A 17,966-nucleotide genomic window follows, 5' to 3' on the forward strand; every position below is an offset into this window, starting at 1 on the left:
CTATAGCATATTTTCTTCTGTTTTACTGACACTGTCTTTACAATTCCATCACGATGTTCAATAAAATCATGGGCTGTGGATGATCATGATCACAATAAAGCACCTTTTGATCTTCAACTCAGTAAACTTCACAGACTGTCTATCCTCAGGCACAGTAAACCACTCTTAATTATGCAATTAACAGTTAAAACGTAGTGTTTAAAATGAGAAAGAAATATTATGGGTTGATATGTAGGGCACTAATTACTTAGAAATACTCTAAGCCTTCCAAATGAAGCTACTACACCCATAAAATTCAAGTCCACAACTTGTGGCTGTCCTTCCCCCACTGAATTTCTCCCTTGAATTTACAGTGGCACTGACAGCCTTGGTCTCAGGCCATCAGCTCTTCCTGGCACAGCATTAATCCCCAGGAAATGTCCTGTGACTCAGCTGCTATGGCTGAAATGCTGGCTGAACTTCTTAAACACACACGCACACACTCTGAACACATGGTCACTCAAGCATCTGAAAATATCTAAGCTGAGAAGGTTTCTGCAAAGGCTTTCTTTTTTCTTCTCTGACAAAGGACAAAGCCCTAATCAGAAGCATCTCACCTTTGGCCAAGATTTTTTGGTGCTTTGTCAGAGTAGCTATAACAGAATTATCTGCCTATTACATCTAAACTTAAAAAACAGTCCACAAAAACACAGCTTTAAAGTAGAATACATGAAGAGATTTATGGCAAAATTCATAACTAAAAAACCTATAATGCAGTTATACTTTCTTTATCCATAGATCAACATAAAATAATCTAAAAATAACCTGTGTTTGTAGTGATGTATGGATGACATTGATGAATGTTGACTAACCTACTGAGTGTGTACATGAAGATAGCTGGCATCCATGAGGTGAAGATAGTGTCCAAGTAAAAGAAGATATGTATAAAACATTTCCTATGTCATAATAAAAGAAAATACCTTAAATAATCCCAAAATGTTTCAACTATTTATTTACAATACAGAAAACTGAACAGTTAAAAAGTTCAGTTAAATTATTCACCAAAGCGTTATTTATGTAATCATGAATAAAATTTAAATATTTCAAATGAAAATTATTATTTTCATAATTTGTAACTCTAAGAATTCTGTTTCAAAAAAGGCAAAATTTGAACAGAATATAAAATCAAACCATTAAATTCCTGACTATAAAAATATATTATAAAAATATAGCACCATTCCCTTTATTGCAAGTGTAGGGAAAATGGAAGTGCCTATGGCCAGGATCCTCACCTGATCCTAAACTACTTGATAACTGACTTACTGTTAGGCTACAGCTTACACATCCATTGGCAATGAGCCATTATTGTCACCATTACTATAAAAAGAGCTCGGCTCAGTACTCTGCCCCCAAGCAGAGATGGAGCCAGGCTTGCAGCATACAGACTGCCCCAGAGGCAGACATGATTCTAGCACTCAATCTGCCACCTGAGAATAAAGCTGGGATATTACCCCTTAAGATATGTTGTTGTTCAGTCCCACAGAACCCAGAGTGAACTTGCCTGGGGACTGAAACCCTCAGGTGAGACAGCAAGACATTTAAAAATCTTTTTTTTAGTTAAGAATTAGAAACTCTTAAATAATCTATAACTAATGAAATCAATTATTTCTTGTTCCAGTAACACTGGAGGTAGAATACCAAGCAGATCAACCGTTTAGCTGTTGTTCGTCTTTGAGAATTCTTAAGACTTTGTTTTATTCATTAGCTTCCTACTGTCGAGAATTTAATTATGAAGTAATTTATTATTAATAATTTTTCTAATACCTAGCTGCTAATTTGCTCTTCCCGTGAATTTTAAAATTACAAAATGATATGTTTACATTAATAATCAAAGTTATTTGTCTTAAATTTTTAAAGAAAACTAATATAACAACTGGTAATATACTGATGTTATTTTGGAGAGTTTTCCTATGTGCTGACTTTTAATACACTTTTTAATTCTTATATAGACAGTAAAGAGTTTCAAATATTATTTACAATTGATTCTTTGCTTTAATGGGCAACTTAAATTCTATTTCCCTGCTGTATATCTATAAGTATCTACACACACACACATATATATTCTATTAATTATATATACATTTATACACAAATTATATTCTATTTTGTTTTTACTTTTTAAACAGTCCACATGCCCTGCTTATTTTATTGGTGAAAGATGTAAATTTTTCTTACTTGTCCTTTAAGCTACTTTGGGAAAATGCAAAGTCAGCTGAATTAAATTTAGCAATTACCTTTTAGCTGACAGAGTCTTCTGAGGTGGGAATCATTCTCAGGGTTGCTGGGTTCCCACCAAATTGTGTCATTCACTGTTTTCCTTTCTAAAGTAAAGCAGAGGATTGGTTAGCAGAATTCTGGCTTGCCAATGGGTTTCAGCCCCAGGCAAGTTCGCTATGGATTCAGTGCAACCAAAGAAATTGACAGCAAAACGTTCTTTGGGTTAAAGGGCTTATTACCCGACTTGTTCTCTGGCGGTAGGTGGAGCACTAGCGTCTCTGCCTCCACCCAGAGCACTGGGCCGAGCTCTCTATGTAGCGCAATAATAGCTTATTGCCTAAAGGTGGGAAAGCGGCAGCCCAGCAACAGGCCAATTACATCAACAGGTGGTTTAAGTTCAGTGAGGATCGTGGCCATAGGAACCCCAACTTCCCCACAAATTCAGAGTATCATTTGTCCAGTAATTATAAGAAATTTGAAATCAAAATAAGGTCAGCACAGGGCTGTAACTTGGTGACATGATAAAAGAGCTCTGTGGTCCATTCTGGGGAGTTCTAGTCCCTGATCGACACTCCCAGGTGTCCTGTGGGCTCCCATTTATCTCCATAAACTACAGAAGCACCCACACATATATGGTAGAATGATCCTACTTAAATACCCTTGATAGCGTCTGATTACATTGTAATTTAAAGTGTTTTTCTTGATTTAATAAAAATTCATTTTTATGTACAAGTTAAAGTATCCCCACCTGTCACATTCCTCATCATTTTTAACAAAATGATGAAGTGAGTAGAGAGAACACTGAGCTGTGATACTTTTGAGAAAATCTAAGGTCCTTGAGTAGAAGAACCATGATTTGCTCAGCCTTGTCCTCCTAATACCTAGAGCAGGGCCTGGACATGACATGAAGAACTGAACTGTACCAAAACGAAGAATTAGAATCCCTTCTAATCTACTTACCAAAGACTAATCATTTCACATGTGGTATCATAGTATTAATAAAGTAAATTTTAAATAATGCAGCCAAAGCATAGCATGGAACAAATTCAGCATACTGTACTGTTTTTAAAATAACCATTTACTCTCACATTTGACTACAGAGATGGCAGCTGATCATCAAGAATTATAGCAGGATAGAAATACCTGTTTCTATGTATGTACAAATATGAGAATGGATCTAGATGAAAAATAAAAATTTGCCCTTCTTTTTCTATGTATGTACAAATATGAGAATGGATCTAGATGAAAAATAAAAATTTTCCTTTCTTTTTTTTTAAGACTATACACTTTTCAAATCAGGGCTGATACTCAAATTATTTAACAACTAGTTGCCCACAGGGCCTTGACTAATGAGATGGGACCCAGCCCCTATAGATGCTGCCACTGTAAGAATATTAGACCCACTTGAGTGCAGACACCCTTAGAAGATGATAATCATCACCTTGGTCTGAATGAAGCTTTTCAGATTCTATCCAGGAAACTGGTTTTGAAGGGAAAGGGAAAGGACTTTGATCATCTGATTCCTAGACTATACTAGGAAGAAAGAAAGAAGAAAGGGTATCCCCAAATTTGACAAATTACATAAAAAAATGACTGAATAATTTAGATGTTTTGCCACTATGAATGTTTTTAGATACACTGCGTTCTATAAGGGAAGGAGAGGCATTATCCATTAGCTTTCTGAAAGTACTTAATAGAATTAGATGTTTACTTCAGAATTAAAATACAAATCAAGTCAATTGCCTTTACTACTGCTATGGATACTATAATCAAAGAAATTGAAGAAGCCTGGTGTTTGAAATGCTGTGGAAAAGTCTTTTGCAATCCAACTATTTTCTATTTCTTTCTTAGTCACTCCAATATTCGTAGATCTGGAACAATGTCTAGGAGGTCACCTTGACCATGATCAGCCAAGCTGAAGTTGGGAAGCTGGAAGATAATCAACTAAGAAACCACCAAAGAGAATTTTTTTTAATATAAAAGGAAATTATTCTGAATAAACCAATGATTTCTTTGCCTTAGCCATTTAAAGTTAGAATGGAACTACATTTTAAAAAAATTTATTCTATAGAATTCAGACAATTCAATTTGACTTTCATTAATCACTTATTGTTGTTTTATGTCAGTAGTAGAAGAAGAAAACTTCTAGGGAAACAGAATGTATCATCTGCATGAGTAAACTTGTGAATTACTAACCAAATCCTTTGTTTTCAGATACAGAGCTCCAGATTGACCTAAAAGAATAAAAGAAACAGATATTGTAGTCTAGATTTAATAAATAGTATTTTTAATCAAATAAAAATTAGATCACTTAGACGTGTGCAATGCCTTTAAGAACAGTAATAAATTTTACCTCTAACTAAGGTCTACATATGGTCCTGAATTTTTCTAGCCCTAGGTGGCAAGATACAGTTAATACAAATATAATCTTGGCCTGGAAATTTCCATGCAATGTGGAAACATTCATAACTCCTACCCCCACCCCCATACCCCACCACACACACACAAGGACTGGGCCATTCTTGCATGAATGCATCTCAGGATCATCAAATATCTAATATACAAAGTTGTTCTTCAAATAATTCTGCTCAATAAATACAGACAGAATGATGCAAATTGAATGTAACCATTTTACAATCCCTAAAAAATAATAGATCTGAGCAATAATCACCAATTGCTATTAAAGCTTTTAATGGAAAGGCTGATGGGCAACTTTGTGTTACATGGATCAGCCTGACACCATCTGAACCCGCAAAGCAATTTTCTGAGTCAAAAATAGAGATGACCAGATATACGGGTTTCCAATGTAATTCAACAGGAAGTATACAGTCACTGATGACCTACTTTGAACTATACATATGTATATATAACTTAAATGTTATCAAGCCTTGGGATCTAATTAATTTACAGGAAACAGAGGATAGAACATGTTTTGTTTTGTTAATGCCAAAAGGTTGTAATCAGCGAAATTCAAAATTATGGAAAATTCCTCAGAACAAACAATCCAGTTTCTGCAACAGAAAATGGAGAGAGAGGCCTATAAATAGAGACATGAGCCAAATGCACTGCACGGCTTGTTTGAGTTGTGATTCAAATAAACTGCCTATAGAAAAGCACTGAAGCTATCAGAGAAATTTTAACATTGACTTCATATTTGGTCATGTTATGTCATTTTTCTTATTTTGTTCTAGTGCGGTAGTGGTCTTGTGGTTATGTATTTTTTTAAAGTTCTTGTCTTTTAACGATTAATATTGAAACATGAAATTGTATATCTGGGAACTGCTTTAGAAAAACCCAGTGAGAGTGGGGGATTGATTAGTCAAATGCGTAGAGATGAAATAAGATGGGCTCTGAGGTGGTACTTGTTCAAGTTTAGCAATGTGAGTTCAGCTTTATCTCTTCCTCTATGTATAATTGAAAATTTTCATAATAAAATGTCTTAACAGAAACAGAGAATAGGGCTATGCTGACTCAACTATAGTTAATCAATTTATGTGCTGGGTGAACACACACATATCTTGTGCATATAACTCACTTGGTTATAGCTTGAGTACTCTCCAGTACTTATATTCTTGGTAGTCATTAAATTAAAGCCAAGTTCACCTTCTCTTAAGCTTATAACCATAAACAAAAACCTGCATATGTAATGTTTCTTTTTTTCTTAACCATTTTATTTTTATTTGTTTATAATTTTTTTAATGGTAAATGCTTAGGACATCTCTTGGCAAATAGTAAGTGTTCCAAAAAGGCTATTTATAATATTAGAAAGTGAAGCAGGTATATAAGAACATGAGATGCTACTCCCTTCAGGAGAATGGCAGACAAAAGAACTAAAAAGAGTCTTCAATTTTATTTTAATTGGTTGGAATCTGATAAGCACATTAATTGATCTAGTTTGTGCTTGAAAAATCCTAAGTCAGTCAGCATCAGGTACTTTCCCTTTCATTCATCTTCCTTCTGCTCCTCCATGTTCTGGTATCTTCTAATCTGTAGAAGCATCAATAATAGGCCAACAGTTGTAATTTCATGTAAGTATTTGATTTGGAATTAGTGAGCTCCTCCTCTGTGGATCGAATAAGCAGCTACATAGGATGGGTGATTTTTAAGACTGAGAAGAGCCTGGCCAAAAAACCCCTTCTTTACCCCATATCATGCTAAAAATGTCCCTGTTGTAGTCTAAGTTGTTAACTGTGGCTAAAATGCAACTACCCTTGCTGTCACGTCCTCTAAACTGTTAATCATCTGATTACCTACTTACTATGGATGTATTTTATATCCTTACTGGGAGAAACCTTTGAGCAGGAAAGGGAAGGAGGAATATGAAAGCACAAAGTGCCTTGAGGGAGGGGGACAGGAGAAGGGAGGAGCAAAGATGGCTGGGACAGACTGTTTAGAAAGAATTTCACATTAACAATTTGGCCTCAGAGCATTCCAGAGTGCAAGGAAGCCATTCTTCTGTATCATCTGCAACCAGTCTGGAAATTTCCCCACAAACCAACTTCCTGCCCTTATGTATTTCCTGCTTATTAGTTAAATCCCATTGCCTTATGCAACACGTATGTGTCAAGTCCTCTGGCCTCCTGATGTGCTGAATGTAAAGCCAACCCTGACCTAAATAACCCAAATCTCTTCGCAAACACATTTTATTTGGATTAGAAAAACTCTTCAGAAGATTAATAGGTCACCAATAGAAGCATGTTTTCAAGTAGGCTCCCACTTTAATCTGAGCATAGTTTAAATACGTGTTTCTTCTTCTGAAAATTTAATTTTCACATCCCTGTCTACAGGAATGTCACAACACAGGTTTCCTATACATCAATAAACAGACAAATGGTGGCAGAATAAAACATCTAGATATGTACATAACAATTTTTTAAAACTTTGACAAGAAACCCACTAAAATATTCCATTTAGCATTACAGAATTAGGAGAACTTAAAGTTTTTAAAGTAAATTTGACTTACTTTCTTTTTGATTTTGCATTCTCAAAATTAGAGAGTTCCTGTAAAAAAAAAGAAAAAAGTTAAATTAAATATTATTACTCGAGGAAATCAGGAAGAGAATTCTAGTTCATCTTTAAGTATAATCCAAATGTAGTTCATTTTCCCTTTTCCTAGTAAAATGACTGATATTTCCCCCTTGTATTTCAGTAATATGTCATAGGATCTTGGTTAAAGTTCTTATTTATTTTCTTCTTTCGTATCTGTAACTTTGAGAAATGTTGAATGCCTCCTTTATTAACTAGAACTTAAAACTTACTCCAAGTTCTTCCCAGTTAATAAGGTAAATCTTCAAAATAAAACCAGACAATTAAATCCTCATAACTTCAACTTTCCAGCCTTCATCAACCCACCAAGGCCGAGGGGAGGGATACATACCAGGGCATATGCATTACATTGTATGGTGCCTTCCTTTGAGAAGGGTGGAAAGTAGCCTATTACAATACCCTGGTATGTTGAAATACACCTGTGATTCATCTGGCCTTTTTCTTCAGAGCAACTGAATGTTGTGTAAAGTCCCTTACACTTTTGGGAAGAATATGTTGCCATATCTTTCACCATCTTTGAAAGGGCTTAAACAGCTCCCAGACACCTTTAAGAACCCTTCAGATTCTCATCACGGTTTACGCACTACTTCATTCAAAAATCAAGTATGTTTTTGATGTTCAAAGTGCTTTTTTGATAGGCAACAGACCATGTTCTGGAGAGGTTTGTTTGCCATGGGAGGAATTTGTGTAGTAAATAATGTTGGGACTAATATTCCACATAGGAGGAAAATCACAAGTGCAAAGACAGCAGGACTGGTGAATGAAAATCAGAAAATTAGAGTTGATTTTATTAATCCAAGGGTTGATAGACTGAGCATGTCAAATCCAGGATAACCTCTCTCCCACATGGTAATTGAGAGGGACATTTCTCAATGTGTTTTTCTTCATAATTATATGAAAATGCCTAGCTCCTAGAGCCTACTCTTATCTATTTGCAAAATAACACAAGTTTCCCAGTTTGAAAAAGACAGATGCACCCCTATGTTTATCGCAGCACTATTTACAATAGCGAAGAAATGGAAGCAACCTAAGTGTCCACCAGTAGATGAATGGATAAAGAAGATGTGGATAAAAACTCTTACTGTGTTTTTACTCAAGGACAATTTGAATTACCTATTTCAAGTTAAGTAGCATCACTGAAGACCCCATATGCTGAGACACTCAGTCCCCAAACCTGAGGAACAAGTTTTACCAAATCAAAAATGTTCTGTGAATTACCCAGAGGGCAATGACTAGTAGGAGACAGACGTGGGTGAAGGTAAAGATACGGGAGTCATGGGCCGAGCCCTGAGGTGGCTAGGGAGAGCAACAGACTCTCGAGGTATTAATAGACTGACCACTCCTTCAATTCTCTAGGCTTTGTCATTCATGTGTCCCAAAAATAATCAACCTCTATCCATGGTCTTTTTATAAAATTCTTTCATTTTGGGTCTGTATGTCTCTAAACCTCAGTCCTGAAGCTAATTGTATCCCCTTCACCACAATCAGCAGCCACACCAGATTTGTGAGGGTCATCAGGAAAGAGGATGATCATCCACCTTTGTGGTAATATTTTTCTGTAGTTTATACTTGGAATTTGGCTAGGAAAGTGCAAGCTCCAGGTTCATATCATCTAGGAAGTCTGGGTAAAATATATTTCAATATTCAGCATCCACTGTCTTGAGTTCCATTCATTTGCTGTATGAGTTTAGATAAATATCTTTGGATTATTAATCTTGCACTTCTCAGAATAAGTTCTATTTCTTTGGAGTATTAAGAGAGGAGGTGTCTAGTCTAGAGTTCAGCAGCACAAAAGGTGGATTTGTGATATGAAAGATGGGAAACATTAGATTTTTTTGTATTTTTAATCATTTGAATCAGTGCTTTTGAATTAACTTATTATATCACTTGTTTATTGCTTTATAGAATGGTTTTTGTTTTTACATACTAAAGTTTATTTTGTGGTGCATGGGAAATGCTACCAAAAAGATTAACTCCAGGAGATTCACAAAACTTGTGTGCAACTGAAACCTAAGTGTTTGAATTGGAATAGGGGTAGGGGGTGTTATTCAAGCACAATCTCCTGTTTCACCTGGGGGATGTCTTGGCTAAGTAAATGCTATCAAGATGTTGGACCCACGTAAAACTAGTTACATATGTGTGGCTGCTGATTGTGGGATGGGGCACAATTAGCTTCTGGGCTGAGGTTTGGAATCATCTGGACCAAAACTGTAGGGATTTCTTCAGACCATAGATAGAGATTAGTTATTTTGGGGACATATATTGTCACAAATTCTCTAGCGACTGTCTATTTTGTTGTTTTACTGGAATCCAGGTCATCTACATTTTGCTTATGGTAAATCAGCTTAGGTTTGGGATTTTTTGTTTAAGTTTTCTTGTACCGAATACTTTAGAAAAGACTTTGAGCTAAAACGTCTTTTTAATCCCCGTTAAAATGAAAGAGCGAATGTAGTTCTTCAGCAACCTGTTTCCTACAAGAAGATAGGGAAGCACATTAAATGGATGTCTGAAGTGTGAATATGAGTAAAAGGGCAACATCTACTTGATTAGAAAATACATCCATTTCCTAGGCATTGCCTTGTAGATTACCACTGAACTGGTTAAGCGATTTTTAGTACTGTTTGTACCAGATTCAAAACCAGCTGCTTTCCATTATGACGTCTGCTTACGTAAGCAGACTGTGATGTACTTCAGAGTTCAGATTCTGGGTTCTTTATTTCCTAGAGGGGCAAGTCAAAGAAAGACTATATACATGGCTTTATTTTTAGAACTCTGTGTGTGTGTGTGTGTGATACTCAGAACTCCAAGAAGGTATCATTTCAGAGAGTCAATGAAATCATTCTGCCTAGTCCATTAATTTGACACTTGACATAAATACCAGGCACAACTTGCTCCTGTGATCCTTCATTTCATTATCTTCTAAATGAAGCACTAAGCATTAGTCTCATCTTTCATTCATTAGAGAGTTTGTAATTTAATTTAATTTTTACTCCCAGCAATTGTTGGGAAAATAAGAAATGAAAGGTAAACAAATTGTTACAAATAGGTCAGTAGAAACTAAGAGTATGTTCAACTTGTGTTATTTTTTTTCCAGTGATGCAAATGTAATTTATTCTCATTTATTTAGAGTAACACTGTGGTTACTAGATTCCCCCCATGATCAAGTCCCCACGACATACCCAATTACAGTCACTGTCCATCAGTGTAGTAAGATGCTATAGAGTCATTTTGTGTCTTCTCTGTGCTATACTGCTTATCCCATGACCACCCCCCGACTACATTATGTGTGCTAATCTCAATGCCCCTTATTCCTCTTATCCCTCCCTTCCCACCTATCCTCCCCAGTCCCTTTCCCTTTGGTAACTATTAGTTCATTCTTGGGTTCTGTGAGTCTGCTGCTGTTTTGTTCCTTCAGTTTTTGCTTTGTTCTTATGCTTCACAAATAAGTGAAATCATTTGATACTTGTCTTTCTCCGCCTGGCTTATGTCACTGAGCATAATACCCTCTAGCTCTATCCATGTTGTTGGAAATGGTAGGATTTGTTTTTTTCTTATGACTGAATAATATTCCATTGTGTATCTGTACCACATCTTCTTTATCCATTTATCTACTGATGGACACTTAGGTTGCTTCCATTTCTTGGCTATTGTAAATAGTGCTATGATAAACATAGGGGTGCATATGTCTTTTTCAAACTGGGTAACTTGTGTTATTTTGCAAATAGATAAGAGTAGGTTCTAGGAGCTAGGCATTTTCATATAATTATGAAACAAAATCAAATCAGGTCAAATTAAAAAAAGTGATTTGAAATGAAGAAAGAAAAGATGACACTTAGAGAAAAGTTTTGGAAACCGCATGCCATATTTCTATTCTCATGTCGTGGTTACAGTGCACTGTCTTTTGGGATTGAGTCTAATATGTGTCTGTTTCTCGCATTATTGGTTTTTAAGTATTACTTTCAAATCACAAAGTCAAAAGGAAAAATGAAACAATGTATCAGAGGTTGTTGCTTAATTAATGGAAATGTGATAGGTGTTTCAGCACCAGAGAAACCTGAGTGGCAGCAAATGATGGTGTAAATCCCATGGTGAATTTTTAGAGCTGGTGAGGTCTGACCTTTAAGTTGCAAATGAATAAACTGAGGTCCTAAATGGTAAACTGACTTGTCTAGAGTCATGTGTGTAATGTTTTACCTTGATAAAATGCTTGATTAAAATCAGTCATTTTTTCATTCTGATATATTCTTTTGGAATTATTATCATTCATTCATATGAATCTTTCATTTACACATTCACAGTTCATTCAAAAAACATTTATTTAGCATCTGCTATGTACCAGGTACTATTTTAGTTGCAGAGAAGAATTACAAGGAGAGAATACAAGTATTTTTGCAAATATCTACTATCAATTACTACTGATCTTGGGATCCTGTTGGATTCCATGGTTTTCTTAACTTTGAAAATTAAATGAGCTAGCATTTATAAAGTCCTTACCTGACAACAAACACATTGAAAATACTTACAGATTTTATGTCTCATTAGATTAATTATTAATAGTTACATAGAATTCTGATTTTGAGACTAGGGTTGAACATAAATACAACCCCCACACACAACTTCTCATTAAAATAAGTTACAATAATTACTATTTTATCCAATTCATTCTCTTGCAAGAATGAAGATTATTTACTTGCATAACTAAAATGGTTTTACTAATATTCAAATACAGTAATGCCAAGAATGCCACATCCAAACTGAATTAAGTATGTTTCTGGATATTCTTAGGTTCCTGTGCTTCGTAAAAGTTCCCACAGATACTGGAAGAAAACATGGAAGGTAACAGAAGTTCCTTTTAAGAAAAAATTTCTAGCAGACATCTGGAAAGAGGATGATTGTGATGCTTCAAAGTTAATGGAGAGTAATCTTACAGTGTACCTAAAACCACCAGAGAGATTTTATATATATATATAATACACATAAAGGGGTCTTACCACCCACAAGCTCATCCACCTTGCCTCTACCCCTGACTTCAAATGTGTGGTGAAAAATCCCATGAAAGAGAAATCTCCTAAATTATCAAATAGATCACACAGCAAAGAGGAATATTTAAATGTAGCTAGTCTAAGCCTAGCTGGTTAAAATAAATTGTTAAGAATAACCAAGCTTTAAATACTATTGCTTTTCTAATTTCTTGATTTAATACATTTGCAGAATAATAATGACAGAACATTCATGTAGTATCAAACACAGTTCTAAACCCTTTATATGTAGTAATTCATTAATCTTTAGAGCAATCTTGTGAAACTGATGCTATTATAATTATCCTCATTTTACAGACGAGTAAACCAAGGCACAGACTGGTAGAGATTCTTGCTGAAGATCATATAATTAGTGGTAAAACTGGGATTTTATCCTTGATGTCTTACCTAGTACACAGCACTACTTTTACACTTGAGTTCACTGATACAGAACCCACCTTTCATCAAGATTAGCGATCTCACAAATGAGTACTGTTGGCCGGAAAGGGGAGTGGCTATGAAAAAGCCGAGAAAATGTAATACAATGTGCCACTACTAAACAAACAACTCAGAAAACACACCTTAATCAAAGCACTAATTCTAATGATTTAGTATTAATTGAGGTAAGTGTACAGGCAGCACATGTATGTGTTGTAAAGGCATTAATCATTTCGTGGATACTATCATCATCATCAAAGAACGCCCGTTAATATTTGACAGCATATTTAATTAAGAGTAGACACTTCAGGAACCAGTGAATTTAGATGACAGTATGCACACTGGAGGCCCCCCCCCCCCCAGCATTTTACTGTAACAATGTCATGGCTCTCAGGGAAAACAGGTTTCATCCCCCTATGAGAATGCAACGAAGAGGAAGAAGCAACGTCAGCTCATCCTAATCAGAAAAGTAGACTTTCTTGCCAGCCTTTCCAACTCCTGTCAAAGAGTAACAACCTTATGTACTAATGAATTCCGGTTTCCCCAAAGGAGCAGGTAGTGTGTGGCATCCCCACATGGACCATTGTCTCCAGGGCAGATGATACAGCTGTAACGCCTGGAGAATGCAGAGGTATCCTACCTAATTCATCAGGGTGGGAGCTGGTAAATCACATGGAACTTTGCCATTTGTCTACTGATGTGCTAAGTGAGTTTTCTATCAATCCCCAACTAACAACCCCCACACCCCGCCGCCTCACAACACTTTAAATATCCAGGAAGGCAAAACAGGGGATGGATATTCACATTATGAAACATTCTTCCTTTTCAAAAATATTCCTTGCCAGATTTCTTGAAATAGAGAGCTTTCTTACATACCCTTCAATGTGGTGTGTTTTATGAAATTATATTTACACAAGGCTTTAGAATGCAGAAAGACAACTAATATTTATTGATTCCTGTTTCCTGCCACTTATATGATTATCTTACTTAATCTTCAGAGCCACAAATGGAACAAGAGCAAGCCAAACAAGCTTACAATAAGTATGATGGGATATTAGGTGGGTAAAAATATCAAATTCCATCCCTACAATGAAAACATTGAACTGGTGCCCCAGGACCTGATTTGCTTTCCCAGGCCTGCTCTATGCTGGGTAAGATCCTAGAACCCTCTCAGAACCTCAGTCACTTCATCTATGGCATAAAGTTTGGTGAACAAGAACTTCAAAATCTTTTCCAGTAGAAACTAGTTATGGTCCCTAATTTACAGTATTTCAATCCAAAGCCAGTAGGGATGACAAAAGCTTTTAGGAGAAAATTAAAGTCGGAATGAGCTTTTGTGCTTTATAGCTTTTTCTTTAAAACCTGATTAAAGAGACAACCATGGCTTTCATTAGATTCAATTAGTAATTGTATCATAAGCTTGGGAAATAAAAAAGAGAAAAGGGCATAATTAACCTTAATCTATTGATTTCATTTTATTTTAACATGTCTCTATTTACAAGAAGTAACTAATTAAAGCCACCAGAAAGTGTCCACACATGAATCGGTGGCAGGAAAATAGCTGCTTGTTGATCATAGATAGAATGGGTAAAAAAATAAAAATGCAAGAAAAGTGCAGTCTGTTAGTGAAGGTAACCTTTTTTATATGTTGGCTTGTTACGAGTTATTTTGCAGTGTAGAAATCAAGGAGAGGATTTGTGTATTGTTTTGACACTGACACGTCTTGTTCATAGTTTGATGCAGACCCAGCTGATGGGATACCATTGCTAATCTCATTTTCTTCCTTTAGTGTCTATGGTATTAATAGCCATGTCAATGCTGATGCTTATGTGGAGACAGAACAAAAAAACACCCAATTTTAGTAGTTTGGAGGCAAGTAAGAATGGCAGTTGAGTGGTTAAAATACCATCCTGGGAGTCACCTACCTTGACTTCTCCATTATTCACCTATTCTAAGGTGACATGCCACATTTCAATGTGTCCATTTATCCATTTATAAGACACTTGGCTCTAAGTGTTTTTTAAGGCCTTTGTGATAGATACTAGGACAGTGTGCAGTGACAACGTTCTTTTCCCTTTAACCATTTTTAACTTAGTTCTTCTTTTTGAGTCCAGTTTAAACTCACCTTCTCTATGGAACTTGCACCATTAAACCACAAACTACAGATGTGTTCTTAGAGATAACACCTATTATTGATTATTTACTTTGTGCTAGCCAGTGCATTAATAATGTTAATTATATTGTCACTTTTTATTCTCAAATGATTAGTAAGAGGAATGAATGGTTTCCTCATTTTATAGGAAAGGAAACAGGGCTTGAAGAGTTTAAGAAACTTGTCTAAGAAACATACTGGGTAAATTCAAAGCTGGGATTTTTGTTTGTTTGACCACCATATGGTATACTCTTGACAACCATAATATATTATTTTTTTGAAATTCTTTCTGAGAGCTTTTAAAGTTGGGCTTGGTAATTATAATACAGAAGTTAATTACATAGTTACTTACACTACTCTCCAGATATTTTAGGTGTATATATTTGTTGCTTAGTTGGTATATGTCATTCACTGATCCTAAAATCAAATTGTAGAATGATGTCCTCAGTTTCATGGTCTTTCACAGGGTTGCAATTAAGCTGTTGGTCCAAAGGTCTGAGGTCTCATCCAAAAAAACAAGGAAGGATGGAAGGAAAGGGGAAAGGAAGAAGGAAGGAAGGAAGGCAGGGAGAGAGGAAGAGAGGGAGGGAGGGAGGGAAGAACGAATGAATGAAGGAATGAAGGAATGAAGGAACGAAGGAAGGAAGGAAGAAAGGAAGGAAGGAAGGAAGGAAGGAGGGAGGGAAGGGAGGGAAGAAGGGGGCATGGGAGGGAGGGAGGAGAGAGAAAATAAATAGAGAAGGAAAGCACAGACATCTCTTATTACTAGAATAAGATGTTTGGTTTAGGTGCTATCCATCATACGCACCAATTTAAGACACTCATACAAAACTGACTAACATGGTGGAAAGACAAGCTGTGAGCACCCATTTTAAATGTAACAAATCTTGGTAGAGACAGTGTGGCTCTGGAGCCTCCTGCTGTGGCTTCTTGATTTGACCACTTTCTGATTGTGGCAAAAGCAGCAGAACTGTTGAGCGGCATTTCTGTGGTGTACTTCTCAGAGTAATTCCTGCAAACTCAGCTAGAGTATCTGTCTTTAGCCTCTCAATAATTCTGAGTTCTCTTTAATCCACAGTATATTCCTTTCTGTTAAAATTAGCTGGCATGGATTTGTTTATTTGCAAATAACCTTGATCAATAGTATGTCAAATTAATTTTAGTTCCTGTATTAGTTATGTACTTCTGTGAAATACATTAAACCAAAATGTAATGGCTTAAAACAATACACATGTATTATTTCACAGTTTCTGTGGATCAGAAATATGGGCATAACTTAGATAGGTCCAAAATTTCATGGTCTTTCACAGGGTTGCAATTAAGCTATTGGTCCAGAGGTCTGATGTCTCATCAAAGACTTAGCTCAAGGAAAAATCCTCTTCCAAGCTCACTTAGTGATTGTTGGCAGCATTTACTCTTTTGAGAGCTGTTGATATAAAGGTCTCAGTTCCTTGTTGGCTACAGACTAAATGCTGTTTTCAGTTCCTGGCCACGTGGACCTCTTTAGATGGTATCTAGCTTCATCATAATATTCAAGCCATGAAGGCAATGATGAAAGTCTGCTAGTAACACAGAAATCCGTGTCTTTTATAATCTTTTTATGGAAGTGACTTCCTGTCACCTTTCATTATATGTGTCAATTTGACTAGGCCACCGTGCTCAGATATTTGGTCAAACACCAGCCTAGAGGTCACTGTGAAGGTATTTTTTAGATAAGATTAACATTTAAAACAGTAGACTTTGAGTAAAGCAGATTGCCCTCCATTATGTGGGTGGGTCTCATCCAATCAACTGAAGGTCTTAACACAAAAAGACTGTGGTCCCCCAAGGCACAGGGAGTCCTGCCTCTAGACTTCCACTGGACTCCAGTTACAACTTCATCTCTTCCCAGGTGTACAACCTGCCAGCCTGTCCTGCTAATTTCAGACCAGCCAACTTCCATAATCACCTGAGCCAGTTCTTTAAAATAAATTTGTGTCTCTGAATGTCCACATCCTGTTACTATTTTTTCTCGAGAGAACCATAACCAATACAGCATGGTTTATTAGAGGCCATCTTAGAAGTTTTCCTTCTACAGTTCTAAAAGGAAAATAATAGTATTTGATGTTAGACAACATTTCCCATTCCAAAATAATTGAAAATGTATTCAAACTTTTTAGAGCAGGAAAAGGCTTTAGAGCTCATCTAGTCTAACCCTATTATCTTATAGAAGTGGAAACTGAGATCCAAATAGAGTAATGACTTACTCAGTGCTATTTAGGAACAAAGCCAGGGCAAGAATTTGGTTTTCTCTCTTAATGCTTTTGCCATTACTCTATGAATTTTTTCTAAAATGAAAGCTGAGGATTCCACTGATGGCCTCAAGACTGTGAAGAAAAATCTTTGTGGCCAAATAAACCACCCACAGCAGGGTTATTCTTCTCTTGAGCTGCTCTTCCTCTAGTAAGTATTGTTTTTTTTCCGATGCCTCTTCACCCTCCAACCCAGATTCCTTAATGATCAATGACATTCACAACCAAGATGGCAGGCTGGGGTCATGAATGCTACTAGTGACTATGGAACAGAGCAAAAATAACTGGCCATAAGGGGATTAAACCCCTGACCTTGGCCTCATTAGTGTTCGGCTCTAACCAACTGTTATACCTGCATCATATCGTTTGTCTTTAAAACTATGTTTGAATTTGCTTTATTACTCTCTCATTAACATCTGTTAGCTGAGAACAATTTAGTTGATTTCTCCAATACTTTTTATCAGTGTAGAATGCTGATGAGTATTAAAAAAAATTAAACTTGCATTTTAAATATATTTTACTTAAAACAGACAAAAAAAACACACCCTGAAATATGAATTAAGCAAACAAGAGCCACTGTGATAGATTTCTTGTTTACTGCTGTCTGCACATGGTGGGGAATGTGGGGCTGAATTGTCAAACCTTACATTCAACCTGGGTGTACATAATTTGAGGCAATTTGTGGAGATTAAAATCTTGGGTTTTCTAATGTACATCAACAATAAATCCTGTTGCTTCTTGTCCGGTCAGGGAAAAATCAGTGCT

The 17,966-nt window shown here is 36.1% G+C and overlaps 1 protein-coding gene across 5 annotated transcripts in view; it reads right to left on the bottom strand.

Moving 5' to 3' along the window:
• SAMSN1 (SAM domain, SH3 domain and nuclear localization signals 1) overlaps positions 1-17,966 on the bottom strand; it is a 448,469-nt gene that overhangs the window by 103,466 nt on the left and 327,037 nt on the right. For all 5 annotated transcript variants that reach the window (XM_073231831.1, XM_073231830.1, XM_073231829.1 and 2 more), the window contains 3 exons: positions 7,220-7,257; positions 4,453-4,490; positions 2,274-2,360 (listed from right to left, as the gene is read on the bottom strand). In XM_073231831.1, coding sequence (XP_073087932.1) covers positions 2,274-2,360; positions 4,453-4,490; positions 7,220-7,257 — 163 coding nt within the window. The remainder of the gene's footprint in view (positions 1-2,273; positions 2,361-4,452; positions 4,491-7,219; positions 7,258-17,966) is intronic.

This window comes from Manis javanica, chromosome 3, assembly GCF_040802235.1.
Source record: "Manis javanica isolate MJ-LG chromosome 3, MJ_LKY, whole genome shotgun sequence".
Taxonomy (NCBI): domain Eukaryota; kingdom Metazoa; phylum Chordata; class Mammalia; order Pholidota; family Manidae; genus Manis; species Manis javanica.